The sequence below is a fragment of the Somniosus microcephalus genome, unplaced genomic scaffold (assembly GCF_052327205.1).
Source record: "Somniosus microcephalus isolate GS21.2 unplaced genomic scaffold, FLI_Smic_1.0 unresolved_chr1, whole genome shotgun sequence".
Taxonomy (NCBI): domain Eukaryota; kingdom Metazoa; phylum Chordata; class Chondrichthyes; order Squaliformes; family Somniosidae; genus Somniosus; species Somniosus microcephalus.
The window spans coordinates 60,882,483-60,903,990 of NW_028225179.1; the positions used below are offsets into that span (position 1 = coordinate 60,882,483).

Sequence of the window (21,508 nt, forward strand, 5' to 3'; positions counted from 1 at the left end):
TTAATTATGTGGCCACAATATGATATCTGATTTTGGAAAAATTCGCACTTGGGGCGATTTGCTCGTAGGCCCCGTTCTTTCAGCCTAGTGAGCACCTGCTCCAAATTGGCAAGGTGCTCGTTGTCGTTTTCTCCTGTTATAAGGATGTCGTCTAGGTAGCATTGAGTCCCCGGAATCCCTTGCAGGACTTGCTCCATAGCTCTTTGCCAGATGGCTGGAGCTGATGCTACTCCAAAAACCAGTCGATTGTACTGGTACAGGCCTTTGTGTGTGTTTATTGTGAGATACTTTTTAGAGGTCTCCTCAACCTCCATCTGTAGATATGCCTGTGCCAAGTCAATTTTTGTGAAACGTTTTCCTCCGGATAGTGAGGCAAAAATATCTTCTATCCTCGGAAGAGGATACTGTACCGTGTGAAGGACCGGGTTTACAGTCACCTTGAAGTCCCCACAGATGCGAATTTTTCTCTGTTCCTCAGAGTTATTTTTCAATGCTTTTTTCCATGACTGGAACGATGGGTGTTGCCCATTCGCTCCAATCTATTTTGGATAATACGCCTGCCTTTTCCAAATTCTCCAGCTCTGCCTCGACTGCCGGACGTATTGCGTATGGCACCGGTCTTGCCTTAAAAAATTTTGGAATTGCTGCATCTTCCACTTTTATTGAGGCGGTGATGCCTTTCAAGGTTCCTAGTTTCTCTTGAAACACTTCTTTGGCGTTGGCCAAGATGTCTGTTAATCGTTCAGGTATGATGTCATCCTTGTTTTTTTCCTTACTGGTCACCGTCAGTGCCTGAATGGAGTGCCAGTCTAAACGTATCTTCCTTATCCATTCACGTCCCAACAACGGTGGACCACCATCTTGTAGAATGTATAAATACAACTTTTGTATTTCTTTGCCGTTGTATACCACAGGCACCTTTATTTTTCCTTTGGGGTATACTTTCTGCCCCGTATATGTTTTTAAGATAATGGATGTGTCTTTTAGAGGTATATGCGAAAATAGCCTCTCGTAATCTCGTCGATTTATTACGGTTAGAGCTGATCCTGTATCTAGCTCCATTTTAACTGGGGACCCTGCTATTATGAGGGTAACCCAAATGGTCTGGTAATCTTCATTGGCAATTACATTATGTAATTTGAGAGAGCTTAGTCTTTTGTTCCCGGAGTCGCTATCGCTCTTCTGGTCTTTGGAGCTACTGTCCGTCATCATTTGTACCTTTGTGCTTTTCCTTATTGATTCTTTTCCCGTTAGTGGATTTTTTATTTTCAGATCGGCATACACGTGGAATGTGTCCCATCTTTCCGCATCGCCTGCATACTTTTTCTTTGAACCAGCAATCCCTCTGGTCATGGTTGGATCTGCCGCAGCGATAACATCTCTTGAAACCCCATGTCATTTCATGGGTGCCGAAGTCCTGTGGCCTTTGCTGTATCTTTGCCGCTCCTATTGCACTGAAAGCCTTGTCCAGTGTTAAATCTTTTCCAGAAGATACCTTTTTTTGTGTTTCTACACTTAGGGGATCGCAGATGAATTTGTCTTGCAGAGAATCTGCCAGTCCTGCCTCGAATTGGCAGTGTAGGGTGTCAACAATCTCCTCAAAATTCTTGTCCATCGGTTCGGCTGGAGTGATTAAGTTGCGTAACAGCTTGTATGTTTCTGCGCCCATTAGATCCAGAAGCACTGAAGCTTTTTTTTCATCTTCTATTCCATTTGCGGTGCAAAACACCTCCACTCTTTCTACATATGTGGTCCAATTCTCTATCTTATCAAAAACATCAATATTGCCAAAGTTAGGCTCTGTTTCGTTATCAAAAGCATCAATAGTGCCAGACTTAGGAATTTCAAAAAAAAAAATGGCGCTTCCCGCGCTTTTTTTTCCTCTGTAGCAACGATATGGCGCTTCCTGCGCTTTCCCGCCGCTGTTACCGATAACAACGCTGTTTTACTGTGGTTTCCGTTTATTCACTGTTGGAGACTCGTTCCCGACGGAGGTCTAAACGCTGACCTGCTTGCCGCGCCGGCCGTCTCCCGAGTGCACCCTCCCAGTCCGTTATTGCTTGCCTCCGATTTCGCTGCCTGTCTCAGCTGTAGAGCCCGACGCTGGAGCCCCAGCCTGACGCCCAGGAAGGATTAGCGCAGTACCTGCCACCAGCTTGGCCAGCTGGTGAAAGCACAGTTTCTATAACTTCCTTCAGTCTTCTGGACGCTGGAGGAATCGATGTCCTTGAGGTGCTGCCGAATTGCAAGTAAGTCCGTTTCCACTTCGTCGCCACTGTAGTGTCCGTGTGTAGATAAAGGCGCTGAAGACAGGAGTTGGTTCATAGGTATTTACTAAGCAAGTCGGGGGGGGGGGGGGGTTCTAAAGGATATACACAATACACAGGCTTATATAGCCCAAGTGGCAATTACCGGCATTACGCACACCTGGGGCTCTTAAAGGCACATACACCACAATTGCTCTTAAAGGCACATACACCACATCTTCTCCAAAGCCTTCACGTCCTTCCTAGTGTGGTGCCCAGAATTGAACACAATACTCCAGCTGAGGCCAAACTCGTGTTTTATACAGGTTTACCATCGATTCCTGGCTTTTGTACTCTACGCCTCGATTTATAAAGCCCAGGATCCCATTGGCTTTATTAACCACAATTGCTTTGTTAACCTGTCTTACCACCAAAGATTTGTGCACAAACATCCCCCCAGGTCTGTGTTCGTGCACCCCTTCTAAAATTGTACCATTTCGCTTGCATTGTCTCTTCTCATTCTTCCTCCCAAACTGTATAACCTCACACTTTTCTGTGTTGTAATTCATCTGCCATGTGTCCGTCCAATCCGCCAGCCTGTCTACATCCTCTTGAAGTCTATTACTAACTTCCTCACGGTTTTAATCACTCCCAAGTTGAGTCAGCTGCAAATTTCAAAATTGTACCCTTTATCCTAATCCAGGTCATGAATATATATCAAAAACAGCAGTTATCCTGGTACTGATCCCCGGGGAACACCACTGAATACCTCCCCCTCCAGTCCAAAAGACAGCATCCACCACAACTCTCTGTTTTCTATCCCTTAGACAATTTTGTATCCCTGCTGCTGCTGCTTCTTTTATCCCACAGGCTTCAATTTTGCCAACTAGCCTATTACGTGGTACTCCATCAAACACCTTTTTAAAGTCCATATACACAGCATCAACTGAACAGCCCTCATCCACCCTCTGTTACCTCGTCAAAAGCCTCAAATCAAGTCTGTCAAAATGACAGTGAAACTCTTTCCTCTAGTGGGAGTCCAGAAGAAGAGGGCATAATATTTACATTATAAACAGTCCATTCAGGGGTGAGGTCAGGAAGCACGTCTTCACACAAAGCCAAGTGGAAATCTTTAACTGTCAAACGGCCTAGTTTGGCACAAATCCGACCTCTCACCAAGGACTGTGTTTGAAATCCCCACATTCATTTTACACAAGACCTTCAGATGGGTAAGGGTGAAAGGTCAGAGTTTTGACCCTCTGACACCCAGCCCCTTGCTGAAGATTGTTTCGAGTGCTGTACCATGTCTTTTCAGAATTCACCACAGAATTACATAACGGTAATCCAAAAGGTCTGCTTTAAGCATATTAACAGAAAAAGGGTCGTCAGAGGAGAGGTGGGGCCTATTAGGGACCAAAATGGAGAACTACTGGTGGAGGCAGAAGGCATGGCTGTGGTACGAAATGAGTACGTTGCATCGGCGTTAACTAAGGACGAGGATTTGTCAAAGTTATGGTAAACGAGGAGATTGCTGGGATACTGGATGAGATAAAATAGATGAAGAGGAGGTACCAGACAGGCTGGCGGTAATTAAAGTGAATAGGTCACCCGGTCCGGATGGAATGCACCCGAGGTTACTGTGGGGAGTAATGGTAGAAATTGCGTTGGTGCTGGCCACAATCTTCCAATCTTCCTTAGATTACAGGGGTGGTGCCAAAGGACTGGAGGATTGCAAATGTTACACCCTGGTTCAAACAAGGAGAGAAGGATAAACCTGGCAATTACAGGCCAGTCAGCTTAACCTTGGTGGTGGGAAAGCTTTTAGAACTCCATGTGTGGTCTAACCAAGGTTCTATACATGTTTAAAATACCTTCTCTGCATATCTATCATTCTAGAAATGAACCCCGGTGCTTTGTCTGCATTTTTATGGCCTGGTTAACCTGCTCTTAATAATTTGTGCATCTGTCCCTCTGGATCCCTTTGCTCCTCCACCCCATTTAGACACTAACTTTACAAGGAGTAGGTTTCCTTATTCCTCCTACCAAAATTGCAGCATCTCTCATCTATCTATATTGAAATTAATGCCATTCACACACCAACCTGCCAGTTTATTAACACCTTGTATTTTGTCACAGTGTTCCTCAATATTAACTATACACCAGAATTTGGTGTCATCTGTAAATTTGGAAATTACACTAACTATTCCCGAGTATATATAATGGAGCCTCTGCTCTCTCTCTCCCTTGCTTCTTTTAGTATTGGGGTTTTATCCTCTAACTTTTGATAGTTTATCAAATATTTCACCCTTTCTATTTTATATGTCCTTGATCTCTCTTCTCATCCCTTCTTCCAATGTCATGTTCACCTTTTTCATCCACCTGGTAAAAACTGAGGCAAAGTAACCATCCAATATTTCTGAAACAGAAACAAAAAATGCTGGAAATACTCAGCCAGTCAGGCGCTGCAAATACTCAGCAGGTCAGGCTTTTGTATCCAATATTTCTGCCATTTCGCTGTCATTACCTGTTGGTTTATCTTGTGATCCTTTAGTGGCTCTGTCCCTATCCTGAATTTCCTATTATTGATGTGCCTGTACAATACTTTACTATTTCTTTTTATATTCCTTGATAATTTAATTTTGCAGTTCCTTCTCACCTTCCTAATTGTTTTTCTTATTCTTTCCCAGCCTCTTCCAATTACCTTTTGTCATCCTCTCCTTTATTTTCACTGTACTCAGCATTTTCCTTCAGTATCCATTTTACCCTCATCTCTTTATTCAGCCCTGGTGTTTTATTATTAGCTAGTTTGTTCTTGTTCTGTAGTGGAATATATTTCTCTTGAACTCTACTGATCACCTTTTTAAATATTTCCCACTGATGTTCTCTCTCTTCATCTGTTTCTTCTGTTCCATTGTCATCACCTCAAAATCAACTTTTTCATAATCTTAATACTACTTATGTCTTTCTCAATCATTATTTTGTTGTGATTGATAATGTAGATTTTCACCTAAGCTCAATTCTCTTAACTGCTCTGGTTCATTTCCCATTATAGATCCGTCAGTGATTCCTCTCTCGTTGGGCTTCTTACGTACTGGGTAAGAAAGGAGTGCTGAACACACTGTAAATACTCCATTCCCTTTTCCACTTTCCCTACCTCTTCTCGACAGATCACTTGGTGCAGTTAAAATCTCCCATGACCAGGATATGTATTTTACACTTTTTATAGTTTTGCTGACATAGTTTCCTTCCACTGCTAGTCGGTCTCTACAATAATCTGTTTAGCATTACTTCAACATGACCAAGAGCTCTGCTCCCCCGAACCATCTGTGTCCTATATGAAATACGTGGTCAGCAGGAATCACTGGTCAATTGCTCTAAAATTTCAGATAAATTTGCAAAATAACCAATCTGCTTCAATTACAGAGACAGAGGGGGAAGAGGGAGACACGGAGAGAGGGAGAAAGAGAGAGAGTGTGAACACTGTACACTCCCTCTACACTGTCCCATCAAATACTCCCAGGGCAGGTACAGCACGGGTTAGATACAGAGTAAAGCTCCTTCTACACTGTCCCATCAAACACTCCCAGGGCAGGTACAGCACGGGTTAGATACAGAGGAAAGCTCCCTCTACACTGTCCCAAACACTCCCAAGGCAGGGACAGCACGGGTTAGGTACAGAGTAAAGCTCCCTCTACATTGCCCCATCAAACACTCCGGGGGCCGGTACAGCCCAGGTTAGATACAGAGTAAAGCTCCCTCTACACGGTCCCATCAAACTGTCTGTGGCTCTGATGCCGGTTGTGTCGGTCTGCAGCTGCCGTGAACTCGGGGCGGGACTGAGCGCCACGCTGATGAGCCGAGCCTGGGCCGTGTGGTGAAGTGTGAGGAGGACAGACAGGCTGGGGGAATGGGCGGACACAGGGCCGGTGGGATTGAGCGCAGAGAGTGTGAGGGAGGGCGGAGAGTCTGGGGGAGAATGAGGAGACAAGAGGAGTCAAACGGGGCATTTTAAAAGGGGCGGGAGTAGAGAGAGAGCCGGGGGTGTTGGTGCTCAAATCTCGGAAGGTGGCGGCACCGGTGAACAAAGCGAAGAATAAAGTCTGTGCTGGGGATCCGGGGCTTTCCAGACAGAGGCAGGCAGGCAGGCGGGCGGGGGGAGAGGACAAGAGTCTGGCCGCTGTGCGGAGCCTCGATCAAACTCTGCTTCAGTCCCAGCTGGAGTATGGGGGCCGAGTCTGGGTCCCGCACTTTAGGGAGGATGAGTGTCTGGCTCACTCTCAGCCCCGCTTATCCCCTCCCCGACTGCGCCCGCAACGGCTCAGTCCCGGGACACTCACCCTCAGCCCCCGAGGCCGCGGGTCCAGGCGGTGACGATCCTCCGGCCAATCCATTCCGACTTCGCTCTCTCCAATTCACTTGCCGCCATTTTATTTTCCTTCAATAACCGCCTTCATCCGGGGACCTGGGACATGCGCAGTGCGGCTTCAGAGCGCGCGCAGAGTCAGTGTTATCTGCCCCTGCTATTGGCTGAATGCAGCTGATTAACAGCGCGACCACCAATCGGTGCTTAGCAAAGCGCCGCAAGCCCCGCCCACATTCTCAGTCGGGGCCGCTCGCGGTCACCGTGTCTCCTAATTGAATCCTGCGGCCGGTAAACCGCCTCAGCGCCAGTGACGTCATGTAACCCGGCAACTCGGGCTGTGTGACGTCAGTCACCCGGCCACCTGGGGCTGGAGGAGATTACAGAGGTTGGGAGGGAGCGAGGCCATGGAGGAATTTGAAAACAAGGATGAGATGTTTTTAAATCGAGGCATTACTTAACCGGGAGCCAATGTAGGTCAGCGAGCACAGGGGTGCTGTGTGAACGGGACATGGTGTGAGTTCAGGACATGGGCAGCACTGTTTTGGATGACCTCAAGTTTACAGAGGGTAGAACGTAGGAAGCCAGGACTGAACCATGTTCATTCTGACAGTCCGGGCTTATTCTGCTGATGTTAATAAATCTTATAACTGGGCTGGAGTTTAACCTGTATCAATGTCCAATAAATCAGCTTTATTTCCCACACCGGCTGTGTCGAGTCCTTGATGTCTCGACAATTGAGAACTTTTTTTAAATTCAGGTGATGTGGGCCATCCCTAGTTGCCCCAGAGAAAGTGGTGGTGGGCCACCTTCTTGAACCACGGCAGTCCACATGGTGAGGATACTTCCACAGTGCTGTTAGGTCCATAGCTGGTGCCGAGGTCAATGCCAGGTGGTCCATCCGGTTTCATTCCTATTGTTGTGTTTTGTTGCGACTTGTTACAGCCGAGTGGCTTGCTAGGCCATTTCAGAGAGCAGTTAAGAGTCAACCACATTTCTGTGGGTCTGGAGTCACATATAGGCCAGACCAGGTAAAGACAGCAGATTTCCTTCTCTAAAGGACATTAGTGAACCAGATTGTTTTTTACGACGATCTGATAGTTTTGCTTTTTATTCCAAATTTATTTAATTAACTGAATTTAAATTCCCCAGCTGTCATGGTGGCGATTTGAACTCACGTCTCTGGATTGCTAGTCCAGTAACATTGCCACTATGCTACCATTCCCAACTTGTTACAAACTGAGTGCAATCCATCTGAGAACTGAGTTGACACAACTTTTTAAAAGCGGGATCTACAGGATGTCCAAGTCTGACGGACAGGAAATTCTATGATATCACAGGGTCCACTTCAACAATCCAGGGCTGTGAGTCACTGAGATATTGGATTTTAACGGATGGGAATATTCTGATAATCTGTAATTGTCATGGGGCAAAGCAGCATTGTTACTTTAACATCAGTTCAATCAAACTCAGTGGGCAATCCGATCTCCAAAGGGAAACGTCTCCTTAAAGCTGACGGTGTTGGCAGTTCTGCAGCTCATTTCTCACCGTGAGCGTGTCAGAATGAAAAACTTTAAGAACTGCCGATGTTTTACAAAGAGACCTCACCAGACCAAAGGACATTGGTGGAGTTTAATGGGCTGTTTGTGTCACAGGGCTACAGGAGGCTATTTTTAACAGAAGAAAAACTGGTCACAGCAAACAGCCACTGTAACAGACTGTCCCTGGCCCACTCTAACCCCAGCCCCTCTCTCACTCTATTGATGGACACTGCTGCAGTAATTGCTCCTCTGACCTTTCATCTCTTGTCCCTCCTACACCCCTAATACACGCCCCAACACGATCTCCCTCCCTTAACATTCTCACTGTGCTGAAATCCACACCAGTCTCCCCATCTGCTCCTTGTTCACTCCCTGGATCCAATAACTGCTGATCTCAGTCTTCCCATCCTACATAATAAACTTTAGTATTAGGGGCAGGAGTCAACCACTCGGCCCTCTGAGACTGCTCCGCCATTCAATAAGATCATGGCTGATCCTGTCCCTCAACTCCACTTTCCCGCACTATCCCCATATCCCATGATTCCCTCAGAGTCCAAAGATCTATCAATCTCTGTCTTGAATATATTCAACGACTGAACCTCCACAGCCCTCCGAGGTAGAGAATGCAAAGATTCACAATCCTCTGAGTGAAGAAATTTCTCCTCATCTCAGTCCTAAATGGCCGCCCCTTTATTCTGAGACTGTGACCCATACCGCTAGACTCCCCAGCCAAGGGAATCATCATAAATTCATAGAATGGTACAGAACAGAAGAAGGCCATTCGGCCCATCGAGCCCGTGCCAGCTCTCTGCAAGAGCACTTCAGCTAGTCCCACTCCCCCGCCCTTTCCCCGTAGCCCTGCAATTTTTTTTCCTTCAAGTCCTTATCCAACTCCCTTTTGAAAGCGATGATTGAATCTGCCTCCAGCACCCTTTCAGGCATTGCATTCCAGATCCTAACCACTCGCTGTGTAAAAAAAGTTTTCCCTCATGTTGCCTTTGGTTCTTCTGTCAATCACCTTAACTCTGTGACCTCTGGTTCTCGACCGTTCCACCAATGGGGACAGTTTCTCTCTATCTACTCTGTCCAGACCCCTCATGATTTTGAACACCTCTATCAAATCTCCTCTCAATTGTCTCTGCTCTAAGGAGAAAAACCCCAGCTTCTGCAGTCTATACACGTAACTGAAGTTCCTCATCCCTGGAATCATCCACTCACTATCTACCCTGTCAAGCTGCTTAAGAATTTTATATGTTTCAATGAGATCACCTCTCATTCTTCTAAACTCTAGAGAATGTAGTCTTAGTCTGCTCAATCTCTCCTCATAGGACAATCCCCTCATCCCAGGAACCAGTTTAGTAAACCTACGTTTCACTCCCTCCTTAGGTTAAAGAGACCAAAACTGTACACATTACACCAGGTGTGGCCTCACCAAGGCCCTATATAATTGTAGTAAGATGTCTTTACTCTTATAATCTAATCCCTTTGTAATAAAGACTAACATGCCATTTGCTTTCCAAATTGCTGTACCTGCATGTTAACATTCTGTGATTCGTGCAGATGGACACCCAGGTCCCTCTGGAAACATAATTTCCCAGTCTCTTACCATTCCATAAATATTCTGATTTTCTATTTTTCCTGCCGAAGTGGATAACTTCACATTTTTCTACATTATACTCCATCGCCCACCTTCTTGCTCACTCACTTAACCTGTCTACATCCCTTTGCAGCCTCCTTGAATCCTCCTCACAGCTGACTTTCCCAACTAGGTTTGTGTCATCTGCAAACTTGAACACATTATACTCGGTCCCCTCATCTAAGCCATCGATTTGATTGTAAGTTGTTGAGGCCCAAGCACTGTTCCTTGCGGCAATCCACTAGTTACAGCCTGCCAACCCGATCATGTGACGGATGGCATGACGTCATCACGCGGAGTACAGGAAAGAAGCCCTAGTACAGTTAACAGATACATTAAAGGTGCAGCCCCCAGCTGTACTACATTGCTGTAAAAAGAATTATATACAATTGTCTGTAATCCTCTGGTGGTTCCGCCACACAGTAATGTTACCAGAGTTACTTTTAAATGGGGAGGGTCAATGCTGGCTGCATTTCACCAACAGGCCTCCAGGGGGAGAGGGGATGTTTTATGTAATGGTGCCACCTCCTGGTAGCAGGCAGTATTACACCTCAATATTCCTAGAATGATACAGCACAGGCGGAGGTTATTCGGCCCATTGTGCCTGTGCCAGCTCTTTGAAAGAGCTCTCCAATTAGTCCCACTCCACTGCTATTTCTGTAAATTTCCCCCTTTCAAGTATTTATCCAATTCCCTTTTATAAGTTACTATTGAATCTACTCCCTCCGCCATTTCAAGCAGTGAATTCCCGATCATAATAACTCAATGTGTAAAAAAAACACATCATCTCCCCTCTGGTTCTTTTGCCAATTGTCTTAAATCTGTGTCCTCTGGTAACCGACGCTCCTGCCAGTGGAAACAGTTCCTCCTCATTTATTCCATCAAAACCCCTTGTAATGATATACACCCCTATTAAATCTCCACTTTACCTTCTCTGCTCTAAGGTGAACAATCCCATCTTCTCCAGGTCTCCACATAACTGAAGTCCCTCATACCTGGTACCATTCTGATCAATCTCCTCTGCACCCTCTCCCAGGCCTTGACATCCTTCCTGAAGTGTGGTGCCCAAGAAGTGGAGACAATTCTCCAGCTGAGGCCTAACCCAGTGATTTATAAAAGGTGTCACATAACATTATTAGATAAATGTAACCAGTTCAGTTTGTAGTATCCACCAAACACGCTAACACCTGGACTCAGCAGGTCACGAGCAAGAAAGTTTCCTTGACAATGTTTCCTGTCCCAGCATCGACAGTGTTGGAACTGTAGAGTCAGCTTGTGTGAGCAAAGTTCAGTGGAAGACCAGCTCTCTCTGCCGGATGAGATGTCGTCAGACAGACTGAAGACTGCAATCGTCTCTCTGAGATGCCAAGGATACGAAGCAGAGTGAATCCTGAGATTTTTCCGTAAGGAGTTGTTGAACAAGTTTGGAGGAAAGATCACATGTAGTCCTCAGGTGAAAGAAAGGAAGAACTTGCATTTATATAGCGCCTTTCACGACCCCAGGAAATGCCAAAGCGTTTGCAGCCAATGAAGTACCTTGAAGTTTTGTTATTGTTGTAAAGTAGGAAACGCGGCAGCCAATTTGTGCACAGCAGGATGTTAATATTATACGTCGTGGTTTGCATCTTCAAGTATATCTGGAGACAGAGGCACAGACCAAGAAATGAACCAGACGTACAGCAGTTTGAACTGATAGAATTATTCTATTCTTATCCGTTCTAACTGGCTGGTGACAACCAGCACCCGTTTTGTAATTACAGGAACACTGGCTGTCCGGAATGAGGTGGAGCATCCTCGCCTTGATTCTAGGGATGAACATAAGTATTGCCGTTGTCGAGGGGGGTTAGTAATAAGGAAAACACAAGATGAGGTGTACTTTAGTGTAACCCATAGAATTATTAAGGTTGCCATTAATATGAGTACTCTAGAGATGCCCGCGATGTGTAACAATCATACAAAACAAATATGGAACTCCCTGTGGGTAAAACAATTAGAGGGTCCACTGGGAAAATCCCTCTTACAAAGACGTAAGAAACGGGGAGCATTGGAAATGGCCGTGGCAGGGTATGCAGCCGGGTTAGCAACAGTTAATAGCTTGGACATAGAAGGAGTAAACGAAGGAGTAGAGGAACTACAAGCAAAAATAAAAAAGTTACTAAAACAAGCCGCTGGAAATAGCCAGCAATTGGCACTGGCAGGAAAACAAACAATAATGCAATTGTTGGGGGTGGAAGAGGTAGTAGCCCCCCATGCAGAAACAATCAATACAATTATTGATCGACTTGACAATGCTTCTCGCCAAACCCATAAGGAACTGGTATGTGCCATGTATGGCCCATGGCTATTGTCAAATGCTCAGCATGACATGAGGCAAATAAATAATGGACAGATCCCTGACTGGATTACGAATGAGGATCTGGAACCTTGGATTGACACAAATAAAAGCCTATGTAAGGGGCGTAAAATGGGACAAGTATACCGGGCAGGCAATTGTCTGACCCCATGGACTAAGGTGATTGGCTTTGTAATAGCAATCCCACAACTCCCAGAAGAGGGACAGCCCCTATACAACGTGATTAACATAGGAGAGATACAAAGGGAAAGTTGGGTTAAGTATCATGATGTCCCTACCAAGGCACTTTGGGAAGGGGATGAAGATAATAAACAGAAGAATGGAACCTTAAGGGAGGTGGTAATGGACGGGTGCCACCACAAGGGAAGGACATGGGCGTGCACACCGCCCCCCCCCCCCACCGAGGGAGACACATCCGAGTGCGGATTCACAAAAATCGCCAATTGCACCCTTGAGGTACACCCAAGGGGAATACACCGGACAAGGGTAGCACCAAGGAACAACGGGACATTTTGTGTCACCACAACTGAACAGAAATATGAATATCAAGATATGATTTGTCCCATTCCCCAACCAAACTTTTGTTTTGATCCAAAGATATCTACACAGATAGGACATCAATATATACACCCACCAAGACCAGAGGAAACAAAAACATGGTCACTTGATAGTATGGTACTTAATAAAGACGTTGAAGCTTATGTCATACCAGAGCCCAAGGCAATTCCTAAGTTAGAGGAAGAGGAGGGTTGGAAGAAATTACAGCAGGAAACGAAGGAAATTTTAAAGTATTATCATAAAATAGAGGACGACTTAAAGAAACAACAAAAAGACATTGGTACAACATTAGCGGAAACTCCTTGGTACAATAAGATCTGGAATTGGGGGCTAAATGTCGATATACACCCCTGGATCAGGATCATGTCACACGTGCTGGTAGTTGTGCAAGGCGCCGTATTAATGAACCTTTTGTTCTTAATTTGTGGATGTTGCCAATGGCAAAAGAACCACAACCTAGCACAGGCCATAACCAAACAAATAACGAAGGAAGGAGAGAAAGAAACACTGTTACTAACCACCAACAAGCAAGGGGTAGGGCATGAGAAGAATCATTATGAAGACTGCGTTTAGGATTGCGGAAGTATGAGTACTAGGCACTCTGGCTTGGTACAGGAAACTTTGGTTTATCCGGAGGTTGTATGGCCGGAAACTTTGCTCTAACGGCAGAAATCAGCAGCCGTTTTAGTTATTTTCTTTTTCTTCTCCTAGCATTCAGTTAACAGGCAGGCTCTGGAAAGCGTCTTTGTAGCTTCGCAACAGCTTCAGAGACGCTTCAAGGTACGGGCTGAGTGTTTACGAGCTGTTGTTGAGCAACAGTGTTTGTTGTTAAATACGGAGATTTTAATCTCCGTATGCTTCAACGTTGACTTTGCATGTCCGGCACTTTTGATAGATCGGCAACACGCCGGTCCCGTTGGTGCCGGATATCAGAACTTTTCCTGTACCACAAGGGCAACGGTCCTCATAGCAAACAATCTTAAACTGCAGCATATTGGCCGTATTGGGTCAAAATGACCAATGGGCCATAAGGGGGGACTGAAGTAGCCAAATTACTATTATACCTTAGTTTGTATGTTAGAATATGTATAATTTAGTTTTAATGTTAGAATATGTATAATACAGCACCAATGTACAAGATGGAGGTAATGGTTTAATCCCTACCCTGAGTTAAGCGATATAGAGGACTGTATATTGCATTTACCCAGCTAAGTTTTAAAACATAATTAAGTGACTTCAAATGCTGAGAGATTAAACTGCAGAACAACTCATGGGAAGATTAAGGAGGATGTCTGTTTGGCCAGGCGAGACAACACATATGCGAGATAACGCACCTAAGAATTTGTTTATTGTAAATCACAACAGGGTTCCATTCTTCAAAGTATGGTGGGACTAATCAGAGAGTGCTGGCTTTGCAGAGGTAACCCGGGATGAGGCCAAAGTCTGTGCTTTGCACGCCTCAACGAGGACTGTTATCTTAAGAAAACATGTAACAAGCAAAACCACCTGGCTACGGGCAAATGGATGGTTGTAGAGCAATTAAGCTGAGGCCCCACAGTCAGGAGGTGACGGGACCAACGGATAACAGAAAATGTGGGATTTGTGGGTGGCAGAAGATGAAATGTCACAGTTTATAATTGCCATTTAGCTATAACTCTGTATATGCTGAATAGCTTTATCCCCGCCCCAAGGGAGGGGGGTTTGTTTTTTGTATAATTGTGATTGTCGCTAGGGAATCGGTGGAGTCGGATCTGAGAGGGGCCTCAGAAGGTTCTCCCCAGGCATGTGAAGACCGTTTTGAACCATCCTTCACTCGAAGTCTGTCATCTGTACCAAAGCTAAGCGTCGACTTTGTATATCAATGATGCGTTATCAATTACTCATAAAAGACTGAAAATAACATTTCTGTGCCTTGGACATCGCAGCAGCAGTTGAAGGTGGCGGTCCCATGACCCAAGGTTGTGGCGTCCACGTTGCGGAGCGGTTAGGGGAGAAGGCGTCCATATTCCTGTGGGCCGCGTCGAGCGAGAGCGCGAGGTACACTGCCTTTCTCAGGTCCATTTCTCCCTTTTCCAACAGTCTCTGCCGGGAGTAGTCGGACCTTAGACCCGCAACGAAAGCATTTCGGATCAGTCCCTCCGTGTGTGCTGCGGCTGATGCTTCTTTGCAATCGCAGTCTCGGCCGAGTATCCGTAGTGCCCGTAGGAAGGCCTCCACCGATTCCCCGGGCTGCTGTCTGCGGGATCTTAAGAGGTGCCGGGCATAGACCGTATTTACCGGGCGTGCGTATTGCCCTTTTCGCAGACCGATAGCCGCCGCGTAGGTCGTCGCGTCCTGGATTATTGTATAAACTTGGTGGCTCACCTTTGAGGCCAGGATTTCCAACTTGTTTTCGTCCAGGGTCACAGTTGAGGCTTGCAGGTAGGCCTCGAAGCAACGCAGCCAATGCGCGAATTTGGTAGCCGAACCCGCTTCTTGGGGGTCTAGGTCCAGGCATATTGGTCTGAGGGCTCGCAGCAGCTCCTGTTGCTCAGCGTTTGGTGCAGCAGCCTGCTGTTCAGCAAATGTCAACATTTTGTTTTTGCTAATAAAATTGATGCGCTATCAATTACTCATAAAAGACTGAGAGTTATGAGAGTAACTAAAGGCTTTTATTAGCAAATAACAGAGCATGCCTCTCGTGGTTGACTGGGTTCCAAGAAAGCAGGGGGCTGCAGGTCAATCACCTTTATACCTGGGCCTGTGTGGGTGGAGCCAGCCGAGACACGTTGAGGCATGCATAGGTACAACAGTGTGTAACAACAACAACAACAGTGGTTTACCACAATCACCAAATCAAATCAACTTTTATTGTCATTGTTAGTGCACAAGTGCAGTACAACGAAATGTAGGCTTGCGGCTCCCGAGAGTGTACAATTTGGATTAGGACACTTAACATTCAACATACATTTATACATTTGGCTTGCAGTATATTAGCATAAATATGACCATAATAAAGTGCATTGGCAGATGTGCAGGCTTTAGTGTTTATTTGTGGAGTTCAGTAGGATGACAGCCCTGGGAAAGAAGCTGTTCCTAAATCTGGTCGTATGGGTGCGAATGCATCTGTAGCATCTTCCAGATGGTAGGAGGGCGAACAGACTGTGGCTGGGGTGGGTAGGGTCTTTGATGATGGACCGTGCCCTCCGTAGGCAGCGTTTCTGATATATATGCTCTATGGTCGGTAGCCGGTTGCCGGTAATGCGTTGGGCAGTTTTGACTACCCGCTGCAGGGCTTTCCGGTCATGGGAGCTACAGCTGCCATACCATACCGTGATACAGCTTGTCAGGATGCTCTCTATAGTGCAGCGGTAGAAGTTAGAGAGGATCAGGGGTGACAGATTACATCCCTTCAGCCTCCTCAAGAAATATAGGCGCTGCTGGGCCTTCTTCACCAGAGAGGAGGTGTTGAGGGACCAGGAGAGGTCTTCCGTGATGTGCACTCCGAGGAACTTAAAGCTGGCCACCCTTTCCACCTCCGCCACATCACTTAGTCCGCTCTGAAGGGGAAAGGGTTAAGTGTGAAGTGGCACAACACCGGGTCCACTTTTCAGGATACAACAGTCACTGTACGCCTTTTTCTTTCGTTTCAATTTTGCCCTCATCTCTTTATTCATTCCTGGAGTTTCATTATTGGCTAGATTGTTCTTTTTTAGTGGAATATAATTCTCATGAACTCTATGTGGTGATTAGTCTTTATGTTTAGTAAGAAGTATTGTGATTGGTTGTTTGTTTCCTGCCTTGGGATATATGCTGTAATCTCATTGGTAGTTGATGTCATGTGATTTGTGGTGGCCATCTTAAATTCAGTTCTTTCCAGCCTTTAGTTGGGACTGGGTGTTGAAAGATGTGCTACAGGATTTTTAAGTTAATAAAGCCTAGATTAGAAAGGCAAATCTATTCTTTATTTCAATTTATTAACTTTGTCAGAATGGAGCGATATCTTCAACCAGAACGATTCAATGCTGACCCCAATTCTGCAGGAGTGGATGATAAATGGAAACATTGGTATTGTACATTTAAAAACTTTTTGGGCGTGTTGGATCAAGAGTCTCTAAATAAGCTGAATATGCTGATCAACTACATTGCTCCGGATGTGTATAAGTACATTTTGGACTGTAAAACTTACGAAGTGGCTATTTCTACATTGGAATAGATTTTTGTTAAACCAAAGAATGAGGTATTTGCACGTCACCTTCTATCTGCCCGTAGGCAGCAGGTGGGAGAATCTTTGGATACTTATTTACAAGCACTTCGGTGCCTTAGTGTTAACTGTAATTATAAGGCCGTGACGGCTGAAGAATATAAGGAAGAATCGGTACGGGATGCTTTTATTAATGGATTACTGTCTAGATCAATTCATCAGCGGTTGTTAGAAAATAAGACTTTGGATCTTAAGAGTGCTTTTGAGCAAGCTTCTACATTGGATGTGGCTCAGAGAAGTTCAGATTCTTATGCTCTTTTTAATCGGCCTGTGACTGTGGTTTCGGCAGTTCCGGATGAAAAGGAATTATGTGGACTTAATAGGAGTGGTTTACTAGATTTTGAAACAGTTTCTATTTCAGCGGCTGTTGCCTCTAGGATTCAGAAGTGTTATTTTTGTGGGAACGTCCGGCACCCTCATCTGAAGTGTCCTGCTCGGGAGGCTGTGTGTAGTAAACGCGGCAAGAGAGGTCATTACGCACGTGTGTGTGTAAATCATTAGGTTCAATTACCTCCTCTGTGACTATTCAGCCTTTAGATAGAGCGTTTATTGCATCAATTTCTGCTGCATTTGCTCATAGCCTAAGCAAAGCTATAGTTACGGCCCAAGTTAATGGGTTGGAAGTGAAGGCCCTTATAGATACGGGCAGTACCGAGAGTTTTATAAGTCTTCAGTTTGTAAAGGAGAAGCATTTGAAAATTTCACTTGTTTCCTATCAGGTGTGTATGGCTCAGACGACTCTCACTTCACAAGTAGCTGGTTGTTGCCTTGTGAAATTGATTCTTCTAGGTAATACGTATACTGATATACGCCTATCTGTTTTGCCTAATCTCTGTGCGGATATTTTGATTGGTCATGATGTGCTTCAGTTACACGAGAGTCTCAGTCTTTCATTTGGAGGGACAATGCCACCTTTATCTATTTGTGGATTAACCTCTTTATCCATTTCTCCATTATCACTTTTTTCCAATTTGCTGCCGGATTGTAAGCCAATTGCTACCAAGTCAAGAAGGTATAGCAGTCAGGATACAGAATTTATTAATTCTGAAGTTCAACGTCTCTTATTGGAAGGAATCATTGAACCTAGTTGTTCGCCTTGGCGGGCACAGGTAGTTGTCACGACTAACGAGAGATATAAGAAACGAATGGTGATAGACTATTCCCAAACTATTAATAGGTATACTCAATTAGATGCGTACCCTTTGCCTAAGATTGATGAGCTTATCAATAAAGTATCTCAGTATAAGGTTTTAAGCACTATTGACCTAAAGAGTGCTTATCATCAGATTCCTATTGTTAAGAAGGATCAACCATATACAGCCTTTGAGGCTGGTGGAAAGCTGTATCAGTTTTGCCGAATACCATTTGGTGTTACGAATGGTGTTGCTTGTTTTCAACGGGCAATGGATGCTTTTATAAGTGATAACTCTCTCTCTGACACCTTTTCATACTTAGATGACATCACGGTGTGTGGCAAATCAAGGGTGGAGCATGATTCTAATTTAGAAAGATTCCTTCAAGCTGCGGAAAAAGTTGGTTTAACTTTCAATAAAGAGAAGTGTACCTTTTCGACCACGGAGGTAAATCTACTGGGGTACATTATCTCGAGAAACAAGATTAAACCAGACCCAGAACGTCTGCGACCATTGATTGATTTACCTTGTCCTACTAATTCTAAGGCTTTGCAACGAGTTGTTGGACTGTTTTCTTACTATTCTAATTGGATTGCAAATTTTTCACAAGATCCGGCCTCTTATTCGGGTTACGACATATCCTCTATCATGGGAGGCCAGGGCGTGTTTTGATAATTTAGAAAAGGATATCCTTGGAGCAGTTGTGCATTCTATTGATGAGCAGGTTCCTTTTGTGATTGAGACGGATGCTTCTGATTTTGCAATTGGGGCTACTCTGAACCAAAATGGAAGACCTCTGGCCTTTTTCTCACGTACCTTGAACAATAGCGAAAAAAGGCATTCCTCAATAGAGAAAGAGGCATATGCAATAGTAGAAGCACTGCGTAAATGGAGACATTATTTATCGGGGCGACATTTTACGTTGGTAACTGATCATAAGTCTGTGTCCTTTATGTTTGATGTCAAACATTTTGGAAAGATTAAGAATGATAAAATAATGAGGTGGAGGATTGAGTTGGCATGTTACCATTTTGATATAGTTTATCGTCCGGGGAAGGATAATGTTGCTGCTGATGCGCTGTCGAGGGCTTATTGTTCTGTGATTCACGGAGATACGCTTATTAATCTTCACAATGCCTTATGCCTTCCTGGGGGTTACGAGGATGATACACTTCGTACGCAGTAAGAATTTGCTCTTTTCAGTTGAAGACGTCAAGCGGATGACTTCATCATGTTCTATCTGTGCTCGGTGTAAACCGAATTTCTTTAAGCCTCAACGAGCTCATCTTATAAAGGCTACTTCTCCTTTTGAACGTTTGAGCGTCGATTTCAAGGGGCCTCTTCCTTCAACTACTCAAAACCGATATATATTTGCTGTTGTGGATGAGTTTGCAAGGTTCCCTTTTGCTTTTCCTTGCGCAGATGTATCAGCTGCTACAGTTATCAAATGTCTGACTCAACTTTTTGTCATCTTTGGGATGCCTGCGTATATCCATTCGGATCAGGGAAGTTCTTTTATGTCTTCCCAGCTGAAGGAATACCTTCAGAGTCGGGGAATTTCTACTAGCAGAACTACCCCGTATAATCCCCAGGGTAATGGACAGTGCGAACGATACAATGGGGTGATCTGGAAGGCAGTTATGTTGGCTTTGACATCCCGGAACCTTAAGAATACACAGTGGGAAATGGTACTGCCTGATGCCCTGCATCTTTATGTTTAGTAAGAAGTATTGTGATTGGTTGTTTGTTTCCTGCCTTGGGATATATGCTGTAATCTCATTGGTAGTTGATTTCATGGGATTTGTGGTGGCCATCTTAAATTCAGTTCTTTCCAGCCTTTAGTTGGGACTGGGTGTTGAAGATGTGCTACAGTGTTTTTAAGTTAATAAAGCCTAGATTAGAAAGGCAAATCTATTCTTTATTACACTCTATTGATCACCTTTTTAAATATTTCCCGCTGCTATTCTCTTTGTTTGTCAATATTCTCTTCCAGTTTATCTTCACCAGTTCCATTTACATCATCTCAAAATCATATTTTTCCAATCTATACTTTTGTTTTTTGCAATCATTATCTTAAACCTTTTCCCCTTTCCCTACCGCCTCTTGCCAGATTATTTGGTACAGTTAAAATCTCCCATGATTATGATATGTATTTTACTTATTTTATCCCAGAGATGTCAGGGAACATGGGGTCTAATGAGAGGGTGGAACTGAATGAAATCAGTATTTGTGGGGAAATGGTGTTAGGGAAATTGACGAGATTGAAGGCCGATAATTCCCCAAGTCCTGATAATCTACATCCTAGGGCACTTAAGGAAGTGGCCCGAGAAATAGTACATGCATTGCTGGTCACCTTCCAAAATTATATAGACTCTGGAACAGTTCCCATGCATTGGAGGGTAGCTAATGTAACCCCACTATTTAAAAAAGGTGGTAGAGAGAAAACGTGGAATTATAGCGTGACATCGGTAGTGGGAAAAATGCTCGAGTCCATTATAAAAGATGTAATAGCAGTGCACTTGGAAAACAGTGACAGGATCAGACAAAGTCAACATGGATTTACAAAAGGTAAATCATGTTTGACTAATCTACTGGAATTTTTTGAGGATGTAACTGGTAGAATAGATAAAGGAGAACCAGTGGATGTGGTGTATTTGGGCTTTCAGAAGGCTTTCAATAAGGTCCCGCATAAGAGATTAGCGTACAAAGTTAAAGCACATGGGATTGGGGGTAAGGTATTGACTTGGATAGAGAACTGGTTGGCAGACAGGAAGCAAAGAGTTGGAATAAATGGGTCTTTTTCCAAGTGTCAGGCAGTGACTAGTGGGGTACCGCAGGGATCGGTGCTAGGACGCCAGCTATTCACAATATATATTAATGATCTAGAAGAGGGAACTTGATGTAATATCTCCAAGTTTGCAGATGACACAAAGCTGGGTGGGCGTGTGCACTGTGAGGAGGATGCAGAGAAACTCCAGTATGATCTGGATAGGTTGGGTGATTGGGCAGATGCAGTATAATGCGGATAAATGCAAGGATATCCACTTTGGTGGCAAAAACAGGAAGACAGATTATCTGAATGGCAATAGACTGGGAAAAGGGGAAGTGCAACGAGACCTGGGTGTCCTTGTGCACCAGTCGCGGAAGGTAAGCATGCAGGCGGTTAAGAAGGCAAATGGTATGTTGGTCTTCATAGCGAGAGGATTCGAGTACAGGAGCAAGGATGTCTTGCTGCAGTAGATCAGGGCCTTGGTGAGACCACACCTTGAGTATTGTGTGCAGTTTTGGTCGCCTTATCTGAGGCGAAGGTGAATGAGAGAGAAAAAATGTGGCGAACAGAGATAGAGCCATTGAGAAAGAAATAGAGACGAGAGTGAGGCAGAGTAAGTTGAGGCAAAGAGAGAGAAATTGAATGAGGCAGATAGCGAAAGAGAAAAA

General features: G+C 44.6%; 1 protein-coding gene across 11 annotated transcripts in view; it reads right to left on the reverse strand.

Annotated features, from left to right (window-relative positions):
• LOC147095387 (uncharacterized) overlaps nt 1–21,508 on the reverse strand; it is a 68,281-nt gene that overhangs the window by 39,224 nt on the left and 7,549 nt on the right. Inside the window, exon 1 of one of the 11 annotated variants that reach the window (XR_015074794.1) lies at nt 6,584–6,724. The exons of 7 other annotated variants lie outside the window; for them this stretch is intronic. Coding sequence is in view for 3 of the 4 variants with exons in the window: in XM_085974574.1 (XP_085830700.1) it covers nt 14,567–15,247 (681 nt within the window). In the remaining variant the exon portion in view is untranslated. Of the gene's footprint in view, nt 1–6,583; nt 6,725–8,223; nt 11,421–13,995; nt 15,248–15,523; nt 16,234–21,508 lie in introns of those variants that run through there. 3 more of the 11 variants (XM_085974576.1, XM_085974574.1, XM_085974575.1) reach the window with 3 other exon arrangements.